General features: G+C 41.3%; 2 protein-coding genes across 2 annotated transcripts; one reads left to right on the top strand and one right to left on the bottom strand.

The window, feature by feature from the left end:
* Positions 1–2,381: 2,381 nt before the first annotated feature.
* On the top strand, positions 2,382–5,481 carry LOC145433980 (uncharacterized). Its single transcript, XM_080311243.1, has one exon. It carries the CDS (start codon positions 3,552–3,554, stop codon positions 5,034–5,036), a length of 1,485 nt encoding a protein of 494 aa, XP_080167369.1. The 5' UTR covers positions 2,382–3,551; the 3' UTR covers positions 5,037–5,481.
* A 538-nt stretch (positions 5,482–6,019) lies between these two features.
* Positions 6,020–8,532, bottom strand: LOC145433981 (histone-binding protein RBBP4). The gene is made up of 2 exons (XM_080311244.1): positions 7,350–8,532; positions 6,020–6,589 (listed from the first exon to the last, which is right to left on the bottom strand). Exons 1-2 carry the CDS (start codon positions 8,445–8,447, stop codon positions 6,410–6,412), a joined length of 1,278 nt encoding a protein of 425 aa, XP_080167370.1. The 5' UTR covers positions 8,448–8,532; the 3' UTR covers positions 6,020–6,409.
* Between the last annotated feature and the right edge of the window lie 7,371 nt (positions 8,533–15,903).

A 15,903-nucleotide genomic window follows, 5' to 3' on the forward strand; every position in this document is an offset into this window, starting at 1 on the left:
GCTCCGGAGCTGATACCTGCCCACTAAATACCCCCAGGCATGGTCCAAACCGGATATATGCGCGCTTAATGGACACAGATATGCGTCAGACGTGATACCCGCATCCTAAACGACGTGTTTTTGCTGATATCTGCGATAGCTGGGTATATCCACAGTAGTGGTAGCTGAGTATATCCACATTCACAGTAGAGATAGCTGAGTACATCCAAAGCTTTCACTACTGTGGTTATACTCAGCTATCACTGCTGTAGATATACCCAGCTATCGCAGATATCAGCAAAAAACGCAAATATAGAGGACATATATAGGTTAAATGTCGTTTAGGACGTGGGTATCACGTTTGACGCATGTATGTGTCCATTAAGCCCGCAGATATCAGGTCCGGACTATGCCTGGGGGTATTTGGTGCGCAGGTATCAGCTACGACACATGTCCAGATTATAATAGTGGGCAGATATCAGGTCTGAGGCATGTTTGGCGTATCACAAACATATCCCAGACACAATGTCCGAGTAGCAAACACAGTCCGGACACACCCCAGGCATGATGTTCGAACACCTTCCAGACACGATGTCCGAATGACAACACAGTCCGAGCTCACCCCAGACACGATGTTCGCCTTGCAAAACAGTCCGACCATACCCGAGACATAATATCTGGGGTGAGCTCGGACTGTGTTGTCATTCGGACATCGTGTCTGGAAGGTGTTCGGACATCATGCCTGCGGTGTGTCCGGACTGTGTTGCTACTCGGACATCGTGTCTGGGATATGTTTGTGATACGCCAAACATGCCTCAGACCTGATATCTGCCCACTATTTTAATCTGGACATGTGTCGTAGCTGATACCTGCGCACCAAATACTCCCAGGCATATAGTCTCGACCTGATATCTGCGGTCTTAATGGACAGTTGACACATACATGCGTCAGACGTGTTACCCACGTCCTAAACGACATTTGGCCTATATACGACCTCTATATTTGCGGTTTTTGCTGATATCTGCGATAGCTGGGTATATCTACAGCAGTGATAGCTGAGTATAACCACAGTAGTGATAGCTTTGGATGTACTCAGCTATCTCTACTGTGAATGTGGATATACTCAGCTACCACTACTGTGGATATACCCAGCTATCGCAGATATTAGCAAAAACGCGTCGTTTAGGACGCGGGTATCACGTCTGACGCATATCTGTGTCCATTAAGCGCGCATATATCCGGTTTGGACCATGTCTGGGGGTATTTAGTGGGCAGGTATCAGCTCCGGAGCATGTCCGGATAAAATTAGTGCGCAGATATCAGGTCTGAGTCATGTCTGGCGCAACACAAACATATCCCAGATACTATGTCAGAGTGACAGCACAGTCCTAACACACGCCAGGCATGATGTCTGAACACCCCCCTCAGACACGATGTCCGAGTGGCAACACAGTCCAAACACACCCCTGACATGATGTCCGAACACGCCCTAGACACGATGTCCGAATGGAAACACATTCCGAACACACCCTCGGCTCGATGTCCAAGTTGCAAAACTGTCTGAACGCATCCAAGTATGATGTCCGAATACACCCCAGACACGATGTCCGAGGGGCAAAACAGTCCGAACTCACCCCAGACACGATGTTCGAATGGCAACACAGTCCGAACACACCCAAGACATGATGTCGGGACTCACCCCAGACATGATGTTTACACACACCCCAGAATCGATGTCCGAACAAACCCTACTACTACTGCATTTCCACGTGCAAATGAAGTGTGCTCTTGAAACTGCAATTTCATCACTTTACAGTCTAAAAACCAAAATCAAACAGCTATGAACGAAGTCTCCTTGAAGCAACCTTTCATTTAAGATCCTATTTTCCAAAATATTTTAATATGTTTTTGAGCAATCCGCAGTCTAAATCGTGTAACGCCTGACTGATTTTAGACCATTGACCGAATTCCCCCTCAATTTAACCTTTGATCCTAACCTACAGGGCATTAAATTTCACTTGGAAATATAAACGATCAGACAAGCTTCAAATATATCCAAGTTCCCTATCTCAACTGTCGTCTAACATCTAGCTACACCTTCTTGAATACTGCATTGATAAAACCTGAAAGTGCAGACCCGAAATGAGCAGAAAATTGTCAATTTTCAAAGTGACGTAACTTTTGATCCCAAAGTCCAATTTTCATGAAATAAAGTTCATCCTGTTTGGAATTAGCTCATCTGTGCGTGTACCAAATTTCAGGAGATTTGAAGAGGTAGTGGTGGAAACATCGGTTGTCTGTGCAGGGAATTGCCCTCGAGCTAAAAGTTAACGCTTCATTGAGCAATTTTTTGTTATTAGCTTGGCTTACTCAGCGGTAAGCGTCGCATAGGTTAGTAATCTATCTATCGTCGCAACGTCGGTACTTTGCGCTGCCAGTCATCACAGTATAATACAAACTGATTTTGGACATTGGTTATTTTTATTCACCAACCTCCAATATAACCTGTAGGAGACAAATGAAAGTCAGGGAGTTGTTAATTGGGATTGGTGAAATTAAGTCAAAGCCGTTTGCCGTTTCAATGGAACTCTCCTGATACTTGAGGGTATCCTTTCCCGAACCGCTAAATTTTAATTACAATATTATTTTCTACTAGACGAGCAGTTATTCGAGCATACAATGAAAACGAATTCCACAGCAAGGGCTTCGTGTAGAGAACTAGAATGCATAAAATATACGCAATCATAGTTGCAAATGAATTTGGCTTCCGATTAAAATTTTAGAGCATTCTAACCTCCGTCCACCGTTTCCAGCACATGATATCCATTCAAGTTACAGATTGTCACAGTAATTCCAGCAGCCTTGAGACAGTAGAGGTTTGTGAAATATCAAAATATTTCTTTTCCTCAAATTAGTAAATTTTCCTGAGCCCTCACTCTGCCAGAATTGACTGATTTTGTGAGTGATCAACTTGGTATGATGAATATTATGTGAAGACGTATGCAATTCACATATCTGAAATGCCGGCTTCTATTCTGAAGGCCTTTGAGCCTAAATCAAATTGAAGCCTCGATGTTAATTTCTCAACCTCCATTTACAGTGTAATCGCATGAACAAACCTGAGTCATCAGCAAATGAAATCAATTATGAGCTCAGTGAAACAGTATGACAGTGTAGGAATTGATGCCAAATGACATATCACTGATTCGAACTCCCCATTCCTAATTGCAAACCTTGTGTGACCTTCGCAGCAGTAGTATTTTTGACAACTATGTCGTAGATAAATGTGGCATGTAATTTGATGATTGTAGATGTAGATATTACATTGATTCATAAATATGGTGAGATGCATGTTAAGTGTGAAGTTACAATGAAGTTGTTGGCTATGTTATTTATCATCGAAATCCTAACCTCGTCCTCGTGCATTACACTCTGTACTACCCGCATTTTGAATTTTTGTGACGGGATACCATTCATTGTAATGTTTGTACTAACAATTGCACACGATCAATGCAGCGTGACATTTGAATTGATATAATCACCATACAAAAGGCTAAATACTATGTGTCAAAATGGCTGAGTCCAATTCAGTCCAAGGCAATGAAGGTTCAGATGTCAATACAAACAATTTACGGAATGACACTCAACTGAGCGACAAACCATGTGAAGCAGAAGCATCTCCAACGAATTTAGTGATTGATGAAGATGACGAAGGGTGTCCCAAACCAAGCGACGGCATTCATGGCATGGGAAATCAAGTGCATGTGAATTCAGTAAATAATTCTGTTCCAAATGATGGTTTCCCATCGCACCCTACAGATATGGTTTCGGATGAATCGTTCAACAACAGCACCAACTTTGAATCGAATGAGCTCCCTAAGAAATTTACCAAAAACGCTAATTACTATGGTACTGGGAGGCTACCATGTCCGTCATTGGGAGAAAATTGGGCAATGGAGCAAATCGTTCGACAGCAGGGAAAATCAGCGGGCAAGTATGACACCTACTATTACAGTCCATGTGGCACAAAATTTCGATCAAAGACAAAATTGCATGAATTCCTGGACATGGACTTGACATTCTTCGACTACAATTCGGGAAAATTTGTTGAAAACGCTAATAAAGTCAATTCTGTTTCACCGAGGCGAAAGAAGAATTTTCTAAAAACGACTAAGCTGAAGACCATCGATAGATCGGTGGACAGCGGTTCCGTTAAATCCAGGCCCAAGAAGAAACTGACTGTCAAGATATGCAATTACAAAAAAGAGCCGTCTACCACATTCCCATATCGTAGTGACTCGCAAGCAAAAAAGAAACATCATAAGAAGGCCAAAAAGCGCAAGATGCAGTTAATGCCTGGTGATATTATCGACGAGGACTCCATGCAAAATAGTCCGTTCGAAGCTTTCAAGCGTGAGGCCATGCTATTGTCAAACTACTTCTCCGACATGAAAGACTATGAAAACCTCATCCAATTCACTTGGAATTTTCTTAGCATTGAAAGCAAAACATTATTCAACGATTCCGTTTCCTCCGATGTCAAAGGAATTTCACCCAAAGCATCTGCCGATTTAGACAGTGAATGTAAGACCGAAATGAAGTCCTCTAGCATTGAGGAAGATGTTGCCATGGATACCACTGTAGCTAACAGCATCTGCACACCTGCCGTGGCCAAGCTCCCTACGAAAGTGCTGGATGTGGGACAATATTCTGGTGATGGGGGTGCTGGTATGACTGGTTTACCAAAAGTGTACTCCTCTACAGCTTCTGTCAAACCAAATGACTCTGATACCATCGAAATTGGTACAACGACATTAAACAGTCATGATCAAGAAATGGCAGATGATCAATCTACTTTGATACATTCCAGTGCAAATAATATTTCATGCAGTAATTTAAGCGCTAGACTTGACACTGATCATGCCGATAAGACGTTGTTGAATACGGAAGGATCACTTGCTGTTGAGGGTAATTTCTCTGAACATAACTGTTTGAAACACAAATTTCATAAAAGGAAATCTCGTGTCCCTGTCTGTATTAAGCAGGACTCGAAGTGATTCGATCTACCATGCTATTCTAATTGAGTATATTTGTGATATGGACTACAATGAGCTATGCTGCATATTCGCTGACTAAAGTATATTGATTGTGTACGTCATTTGCATTTTTAGTTTGCATCATGGTATTTCATATAAAGGAAAAAACGTATCAATGTTATTTCCGCGATACGCAGTAGCAGCAGGATATTGTCACAGAATACTTTGTTGAAATTGACTAGTCCTAGAAACTGGATCAGGAAATTATCGCATGTGCGTGTGCTTGCCAGCCACATACCATTATACGATTTATTGTTTTCAACACACTCTCACTGGTAGTTGTGACATGCACGTTCTTTGAAACTTTAAGATACTTGAATGACGAAATCACTGACCTCTTGTTTATTATTTGTTGAATTATATTTATTTAAAATCTTGGTTCTTCAATTAAATGCTTTGTACTATATTGTTTTGTGCCTCATCGATTATGTTGTGTCCGTGCTAGTCGGAAGGTAGCACCGTTGCACCAGTATGCAAAGCTATACAAGAATGCATGACAAAGTTGTCACACTAAAGCAGTGGTCTCAACCTGGGGGTGACGTTCGCGAAGGACTTTTAGTATACAGGTTGCATGAGTTTGTCAGAACAACTTGAGGAGAGAGGTACGAAAATCAAGAAGCTTCAACACCTCTCCCTGCTGAGACTAACCACTGACATGGTGACGTTATAGGCCTATCCCCTGTGCTTAGGAGAACTAGAAGAGTTCCCGATTTCTGGAGTAGAATTTGATCTATGGAACACGGTGGCATAACGATCTCGGCAAGCACCACTATCACCTCGTGTTGCTGGTATCAATCTGTTATACAGGGTGGATTATTTGGGGTGTCGACCCAAGATCAGAATCACAGACAAAGCACAATATCCATAGTTTACATACAAGTGCATTTTGTGCAGAATTGTCATTTTCTATAATACACTCATAACTAAATCCAATCCATGGGCCATCTTGGCAATGCGATTTATTACAAGTATGAAATAATAAGAACGGTAAATAACGTAGCCATGCCAAATAGCAATTACTGGCATCAACCACACAACTTCCCAACGTGTTGAAACAGTTATCTTGCGAGTCTACAAGGACTATTATCAGTCCGTTTCCAATCATATGCGACTGATTTTGCTGTGGAGTTGTATACATTACCGCCGATCCTGACATACTTCGTAAACTATTTATCCTGGATATCAACCAGTTGCTCAGACAGTGAGCAATTGACGGCAGCCCGGGCCTACTGTTTGACTCCGTCCTTTTTTGTTGGGGTTAGCATTAAGGCGGAATGTCGAGATGTAAAGCTGTACAACGCAGCAGTTTAATCGTGAAGCGGTGGCTGCTATTCTCACGAAGTCGACTGATCCATTTCGGCGCACGCCGCGTCCTGCTCCTCGTCATTGTAGATATTCTCTGCCATTTGCCAAACTTGCATGATGTTGTCTTCAGACACGGAGCAGATCACCCATGGCTCGTTTATGTTCCACGAAAAATCGGAAATCTTGGCGGTGTGGCCTCCGTGTATGAACTACGATAAAATAGGCATGCAGAGTGTTAGAATTAGTGATCGATGTTAAATAGTTGAACTTTTAAGATTCGAGCAAAATATTGAGTGTATGCAGTGTGTTCAGAATAGCGATGCATTCAAAATAGTGCTCATCATTTTTCTGCGCACACTCAGCCAGTAATAAAACAATCAAACGCATAGGGGTGAGAAAAATTAGATCAATACTATCAATTTTCAGGAAACTACGGTGGCATCTCGACAGTGGTTATGACAAAACGCAATAATACCGGACATTTTTCAAGGGTAACTTCTACACGGCAACCTCATTAAGGAATGCTTTCACGGTCGCGAGATTGAGTCGGGCTAGCGTCACATAGCACATACTCAAGCGTACATTGGTCTTAACCCATCTTAACACGGATCTTACCAATCCCATTCCGTTTCAAACTCGAAACCACCTCCTTTAGAAATGCTGATCTCCAATAGCCTATTTCTTAGCTCATACAATTCAGGCTGTTTCATACCTTTAAAAAAGCTATACAATGACTAAAAAATGTCATCGTTACATTCCCAGTCCCTGTCACAGAGTCAGTAACAAAGGACAATTTAGTTTTCAATTTCAAAATTGGCTTTTCACAGACCCCCTACAATTAGTCTGCTGACCCAGTTCAAGAGCCCGTGATTCAGAACATCCTCCATAAACATCGGTTATTTTCAAGCATCTCTTAATTTTTTCTCGGCTGGCCACGTGCCTGCCAATAGTAGGGTTAATACTACTTACAAGTAATTCAGGTGGACCATCTTCCGCATCCTCAGCAGACTGCTCCTCGCCGATCTTACTCAGATCCCACACGTTCAGACGTCTATCGGTTCCGCTGGACGCTAGAATCGTCTCATTATGCGGCGACCACTGCACCTGGAAAATTTCGTCTTTGTGCGACTCAAACGAATGCAGCTTCAGTTTGAGATTTCTCAAGTCCCACAGCGCCACCGTCTTATCCGCCGACCCCGTAGCAAGTATAAACTCGCTGAATGGATTGAACGATAAACAGTTGACTTCAGCCGTGTGAGCCTCCACTACGTGGCTGGGTTTTTGATAATTTGAACATCTTGAGTCCCAGATCAAGAGCTTCTGGTCATCTGCGACCGATCCAAATAAGCTATCGTGCAGAAGATGCCAGGACACGTCTTCAACGACTGCTGTGTGACCAGTAAAGATCGACTTGGCGTCAAGCTCTCGGCCTTCTTTCAAGTTACTGCCAACGTCCCAAAGACAGATGGTGTGATCGTCGGAGGCGCTCAGTAAGTGCCCGGTGACATTTGGATTCCACGACAAACCGTATCCTTCTTTTTGGTGTCCCTTCAACCTGATATCAGGCTTGCACACGCCTGACGGATCCGGCTTGGCCGGATGTTTTGTGATATCGAAAACCAAGACATCGCTGGATGGTGTTTTCGTTCCGATGATGCAAGGCCTCTGCGGCATGTATCTCGCACGGTTTACTTCTCCTTCATGATTGATCTTAGTTTCAATGTCGATCTTCCCACTCACAGACCCGAAGCCACCGAACTCTCCTTTTTCGCTATCATAGTGAGACGCGTCAAACGTAGCATCATCGGTCGGGAGCTGGACACTTGCGATGATCATGTGATTTTGCTCGTCAGATGTGTGAGTTCCCAAAATCAACTTGTGAATGGCATAATCCTTGCCTTCCGCCTTGGTGACTTCTGGGAGCCATTGGACTGTCAAGCTGGGCCACTCCAGCGCGTGGGTCATCACCAAGTCGTACAAAAATGGTGTGTTCTTTTTCCATATCTTGTACTCTTCATTTATCACCCGCTCTTCGACCGCTTCGTCAAACGTCTCCTTTTCGGACATACCGCAGCAATGATGATAAATAACTGTTTCGATATAGATATCAGAGTTCACACCTTTTTAAAGCAAAAACATTTTATTTTCAGTGATATAGTCAGATACGGTATTACGAAGCTATAGGCATATCTGGGGAATCCAAATAAAAAAAATAAAAAAACAGACGGCTTGGAATTTCCACGCACTCTACATGCACACTGAATGCTGTCATACCATAAATTTTGACTACGTCGTTGAGTCGATTTAGTTACAATTAAGATTGACCGATTTCAAACTTTATTCAACGTCCCATTACAAATTAACAACGTCACGCCCACATTCGAAATTCCAAACTCCTGGTAGATAAGTGGTGCGACGCAATCGGTATAAATATCACGTTATTTTGCAATTGTTCTGAACAATGGCAGTTTAGAATTCGTGCCAATAGCTTTGGCATATGGGATATGAAACTGTTTTTACAAAATTTGTGGCCACAGGCTATAAAATGACCCAAATTGTCGCCGCATTTGTTGGGTTTCAAGTGATAAGCATTACACAAATATACTTGGGCTATAGTACTAATCAAATCTCATGCAAATTTGCTTTTGCTTGGATTTCAGCAGTGTTGAGATCAAGTCACCACCTTTGAGCTGGGTTGGAATACTGTTACATTTAGCGTAGATAATTTGGGGTGCCAAGACGGCTCTCGGCGTCACACCTATCTTTAGTCAGTAGTATCTTTATGGTGCACGAGACACCGATTCCATATTGGCCTTCAAGGCACAAGTCACATCAATACATTTCACATTTTGACACGAGTCAAGCACTGGATATTCGGAGGCGACTCGGCACATGACATAGCATTTCGCAAGAAGATTGAAGTACGGATTGTCAATCATGCAAGCCAAATCCAGGACTCGAGATTCGCATTGAGACTGGACCACATTGAGATTGGACTGATTATAGTATAACAGCTGTACAAGGTAGGCCTATTATAGCATTAGCCTATAACAAAACACCATAAAAACAAAAAATCACACGTGCGCGGGGGATTTTAAAAATCCACTCAACGCATCTGTGAACTAAATACACAATTATGAAGGTCCGATATCCGTTTCAAGAAATCCTGAAAATCAGGATCTTCAGCTTTGGATGTATAGGCCTCTATGTAAAATGCAGATTTGTAACAGCTATTCTACAATGAATCTTATGGATTCATACTATATTTGGATATTGTTAAGGTTTCTCTATTCGATCAGCATTACTTAACTAGGGCCTAGGCCAATTCGTCGAATTCTCCAATCAACAGTAAAAGTTTGATGTGTAAGATAATATAGGACATTACGTATACTCAAGACACATCATCGTTATCTTAGGCAAAGTCTATGATTAGCATGTCACAAATCGAAATACAGCAGTCAATATTACCACAGGGTCGGAAGCGTAAAACAATCTAGCCTGAAGTCCTGAAACAACACGTAACAAATTCACTAGATAGGAGAAGGTCGGAAAATAAGCGCTAATGAAGAATTCGGACTTTCTACAGGGTTGGTGCGATGACATGCAAAATAAGGTCAAAAACATGCAAAATAAGGTCAGTCGCGACATGCAAAATAAGGTCAGTCACATGCAAAATAAGGTCAGTCGCGACATGCAAAATAAGGTCAGTCCGCGCATAAATCCAAATCTGTACTTCAATTACAAATCCAACTCTTTTTCTTATGAAAACGAAATTCAAAATATCTTTCCTGTATAGTAGCCTACTTTCAACATTGAAATTCCTTGTCTATATCCTAAATTTTAAGATGTTTCAATCAAAAGATAATCATGATTTTCTTGATTATGAAGTCAGTCGCATGTACAATATTATTATCAGTCCGCGCATAAATCCAAATCCTTATTTCAATTACAAATTCAACTCTTTCTCTTATGAAAAATAAATTTAAAATATCTTTCCTACCATGATTGACATTCCTCATCTATATCCTAAATCGCTGAAGATGTTTCAACAAAATATAATCAGACGATTATTACGATTACGAGGTGAGCCGCATATAGAATATAAACAGTACGCGTATATATCCAAATATTTACTTCAAATCCAACTTTTTTTTCTTATGCCACTGACCTTAGTCTGCACTCTTCATGTGGCGACTGACCGTGTTTCGCATGCGACTGACCTTATTCTGCATGTGACTGACCTTATTTTGCATGTCGCGATTGACCTTATTTTGCATGTGACTGACCTTATTTTGCATGTGACTGACCTTATTTTGCATGCGACTGACCTTATTTTGCATGTCGCGATTGACCTTATTTTGCATGTGACTGACCTTATTTTGCATGTGACTGACCTTATTTTGCATGTCGCGATTGACCTTATTTTGCATGTGACTGACCTTATTTTGCATGTCGCGATTGACCTTATTTTGCATGTGACTGACCTTATTTTGCATGTGACTGACCTTATTTTGCATGTGACTGACCTTATTTTGCATGTCGCGATTGACCTTATTTTGCATGTGACTGACCTTATTTTGCATGTCGCGATTGACCTTATTTTGCATGTGACTGACCTTATTTTGCATGTCGCGATTGACCTTATTTTGCATGTGACTGACCTTATTTTGCATGTGACTGACCTTATTTTGCATGTGACTGACCTTATTTTGCATGTCGCGATTGACCTTATTTTGCATGTGACTGACCTTATTTTGCATGTCGCGATTGACCTTATTTTGCATGTGACTGACCTTATTTTGCATGTCGCGATTGACCTTATTTTGCATGTGACTGACCTTATTTTGCATGCGACTGAACTTATTCTGCATATCGTGACTGACCTTATTTTGCATGCGACTGACCTTATTTTACATGTGACTGACCTTATTTTGCATGAGACTGACCATTCTGCATGTCGCGACTGACCTTATTTTGCATGCGACTGACCTTATTCTGCATGTGGCGACTGATCTTATTTTGCATGTGACTGACCTATTCTGCGTGTAACGACTTATTGCGACCTTATTTTGCATATCGCCCAGGGTTGTAATGACTCGAGTCATGACTCGACTCGAGTCTGACTCGAGTCACGATTTTATGATGACTCGACTTGACTCGAGTCATTTTCTCAAAATACGGAAATGACTCGACTCGAGTCAATCTGTGTATTGACTCGACTTGGACTCGAGTCATTGGGCATGACTCGAACCAAGTCATATGACTCGAGACTCAGACGGTCAAGACCGACATTTCATTGTAATTTCGAAGCATAGTAAAGTAACCACACTATTGGGATTTCGTCTATTGGTACTGGTACTTGAAAATGCGATCAGAAACTGCTAAAAACGAGGAAAATTAATATATTTTAAAAACGAGCCATTCGATATCGCCAACCAGAGTTATAAAAAGTGGATTTAACAATATTTTAACTGGAAAACTGGACAGTCAACACAATGACTTGGACTCGACTCGAGTTATAATACCATGACTCGGACTCAAACCTCTGCTCGCTGACTTGGACTCGGACTTGACTCGGTGGTGACTTGAAAATGACTCGACTTGTTTCGAGTAAAAACTATAAAAGTGAGATTGACTTGTGACTCGGAGCCTTGAGACTTGGTTACAACCCTGATATCACCAAAACATATAAATTCGCGGACGGGTATATAATTTTCGTCATGTTTCACGCGGAATATATGTATGGCGTGACCAATCTGCTTCCACTAAAGTCTAGTTCAATATAATTTAGGTAGTGGTTGTGTGGTTCATGCGCGAAATTTGAGGGCACATAGTCGCTCATATAACGGTTTCGTCACAGCAAATATAGCTCAGCAATGAGTTTTGAATTCTACGATCTACCACATTTTCAGTTGCCTTCGTAAGCCTAATGGCGTGAAGCGCCACCCACACAATTTCAGTTTAAATTTAGCTCAACTATATTGTTTAAATAGGACAATAAACAGAGTAGCCTAATTACCATGGAACTAGAGGCGAATTTTTTAGTTAACTGCAACTTGGCGCCCCCTTCAGAAGCTTTACATCCCCCCAGTTAAAATAACTAGTATAGAACCTCGTAGCAAAGATATTTATAACATGATGCGGACGAGTCGTCAAGCTGTTTGAAATACATTTCTGCCTGGGATGAAGTAACTAACATAAACCGCACATTCCGCATATTTTCATCATTTTGAAACTGCGATGCAATGAGAAGATAGGAAGGTGTCGAAACGACTTGGAGTATTCTTTGAAATCAGGCACCACCTAGGCGAAGTAGAGAAGAGGCAAGCACACTAAATGAAAAGTAAAAGAAGATAGTATAGAAAAAATGGGGTGGCATGTGGCGGCAGGCGAGGTCGATATGTTAGTTCGTGGTCCGGTAATCCTGAAGGCTGACTAATAGTAGGCCTATTCATCTAGAAGAAATTGCTTGTATTTCGACTTGAATTCGGGCATGCTCGACGATTGTCGTATAGCCGGGAGATGCTGTTCCACCACTACAGGTCCGGCATACTTAGCGCAATGCGTTTTCTTGTATTCCACCCTGATCATATGGTATTTGTTCTTCGTTTACGCATATGTCAGTTTCCAGGTTTTGACGGGCAGTGAGAGAACATTTATAACTGCTTTTCAAAACTACTTACTTGAGTATACAGAGTCGCCTAATTCTACTTAAGGATGGTTTTGTCTGCTTCGAAAATAACTTCTAGCCTACTCGTACTTAAGAATGATTATACGTCGCTACTTCTACTTGAGTAGCCTTCTTGATTACATCGACCACCTCTTACGGTTCGCAGTGATCAGAGGTCACTACCTTCTAAATTGCAACATGCATCTTCGTAGCTAATGCAAAATTACTATGACATAACAAGTAGCTGCCATGTTCGAAAATAATTCGTAATTCGGAGCCTATTTCACGCAGTGCTGGTGACAATTTCACTGATGAAAGTGATGCAAATTCATCACAAAACAACTTTTAAAATTGATAAGTTAATTTGTTTTGCCTAAAACTGTCCAAGTAGAAGTGGTCTAAAACAGTGGTTCTCAACCGCCGGTCCAATATTATTCAAATTGGCGTGGTCAGTTTATCCACGGCTTTCGGCACGAAACGCTGTAATCGAATCTCGGCGGCAGCATGTTTATCTGGGCCAGGCAATTTTATCTAGTCTAAGCAGAGTTGATAGCGTAAAATTATGTGGAGCCCATAATGAACATATTTGATTACGAACTAAAACCACAAAATGTCACTCTAGGACAGGGGTGGGCAATTATTTTTCTCTGCGGGCCAAATGAGAAGCAGAAAATACGTTAGCGGGACGAGTCAAAATTTTAGCTATATTTTCAAGCGTATGAATTTTATTTCTAAATTGGAAGCAGTGAATGCCATTGTTCAGTGGATATGTCGATATATATCGCTAATAATCTCATCCACGAAGGCCTCGACGCGACGATTGTTCACAACGTTCACGTTCAGTGATGTTCAGCGCAGGAACTTCGGTAAAACACGTTAGTAGTTATATAGATCGCTCGCGAACTAGCGTTGTGGCTTATGGGCGGGGTGGTGACCTGCCTCAAAACCCGGGGTGATGACCCCACCCTTTTAGACCCCCCTTGTGGTGGTGACCTGCCATTGTTTCTTATGGGTGCGGTGATGACACCACCCTTTCAGGTATAGGCTGCGGCGATGATATACCTTGAAAACTCGTGTTGGTGACCCCACCCTTTCGGTATAGGCTGCGGCGATGACCTCCATGGCTTGTTTGGTAGTGAACTAACGTTGTGGTTATAGACCGCGGGGTCTTTTCGCGCTGTGCCTATTGATTCCTACGTAACCTGAATAGCACGCCGACTTTCAGATCGGGTTATTCACACCTTGTATACCGCTGTTTCGCACCTACAGAATAGTCTGCTGTTCACAGTCGTGACTTCACCGCGATAGCGCAATTTTCGAATCAGTCGCATGGTAATGTTTTGCTATTTAGTTTACCACAGAGCCGGTGTAGACGACGATTCGAATACCAACAATAGCCGCGTTCACATACTAACACTCCAAAAAGGTGTGAAATATTTCCTACGACCACTCACAAGATAGCACATCAGAATACTCATCTCTCGTGGTTTGATGTTACAAAGATAGGAATCACGCACAAGTAATATTTTGGTAATAAGTTTGTCACATAACCGGCGTAGACGGTGATACCAACAATAGCCGCGTTCACAAACTAACACTTCAAAAAGGTGTGAAATAGGTTGCAAACCCCGCGATCGCTGACAAGATATTGTCTCGGACATAACCATCTTTCGCGACTTGCTGTTACATACATTCCAATCACTCACAAGATACTATTTTGGTACTTAGTTTGTCACAGAACCGGATTTCACTGGTAAAATTTAATAAGTAACGAATAACAGAGCCGGCGTAGACGGTGATTCGAATACCGACAAATTTTCACTTATTTCTGCCCCAACCCTAATCCTCTGTGAAGTTGACGCTTATTCAAAAAAGGTGTGAAATAATTGTAAAATCCTACGTCGGTGACGCGATAATGCATCAGACATAGCGATCTAATTATAGTACGGTGTCGGAATCCATTCGCGAGATGTTCTATAGGTAAATTGAGATAATCCGAAACGAAATATTTTGACTTTGGTGTAGTGTGAATTGAAATAGGATTGACAAACATGACTATCAACTTTCCCACAGTCCCATATTGATATTATACGCACATTGATTTGAAACAAGTAATGGAACATTGCAACTCTATTCGCGATCCGACTTTTCGTTTGTCAAAGCGACATTTTAACATCTTACCATACTCAAAAGAATTATTTACAACATTTACAAGTGTTCAAAATCTAGTTTTCACTTACTTGATTATATCGCTGCAACCCACAAATTTGAATTAATTCATCCTGGTTGTATTCGTATGATCGGTCTTTTTTATTCAATTGTAAAGGTCGTTACTATTCTGAAGACAAAGTAAGCTATTTACTAATCGACACATAAATGACTTGACATAAACATATTATATTTTGAGTATACGAGATTTGAATGTCTGAACAATAACTGAGAAATAATTTATCACAATAAAATACGTATATTACAGCGTAAAAGATGTTTGAATGTCAGCAACTCTGTACGGTCATAGTTACTACCACTAATTTACCCGACCAACTCGTCATGATCATTCCTGAAATCAACACAAATATGACCACTGACTTGAGTTAACCACAAAACAGCATCAAGTTTTAAATCCACTCGTAGCTTACGGATTATTTGAATGCTGGTTATGTTTTGTTGTAATTGAGTTAACGAAATAGTATTACGTCTCGACATCTTACCATCTTACCATATTCAAAGAATCAACCACGAAAACATTGTCAAGTAAATCCGTTAACCGACCAACTCAAACAGTATCAATACGAAAAACAACCAAACATACACGAATCCATACAATCACTAAAACCTAAAATCCATAACGAA

This window comes from Botryllus schlosseri, chromosome 2 (genome assembly GCF_051294905.1).
Source record: "Botryllus schlosseri isolate E-star chromosome 2, Bs_hap1, whole genome shotgun sequence".
NCBI lineage: Eukaryota > Metazoa > Chordata > Ascidiacea > Stolidobranchia > Styelidae > Botryllus > Botryllus schlosseri.

Bases quoted from the DNA above. Each gene is read 5' to 3' on its own strand.
- LOC145433980 (XM_080311243.1), top strand. From the start codon at position 3,552: ATGGCTGAGTCCAATTCAGTCCAAGGCAATGAAGGTTCAGATGTCAAT.
- LOC145433981 (XM_080311244.1), bottom strand. From the start codon at position 8,447: ATGTCCGAAAAGGAGACGTTTGACGAAGCGGTCGAAGAGCGGGTGATA. The intron at 6,590-7,349 runs GTAAGTAGTATT...ATTTTATCGTAG, and splicing joins ATGGTCCACCTGAATTACTT to TTCATACACGGAGGCCACAC.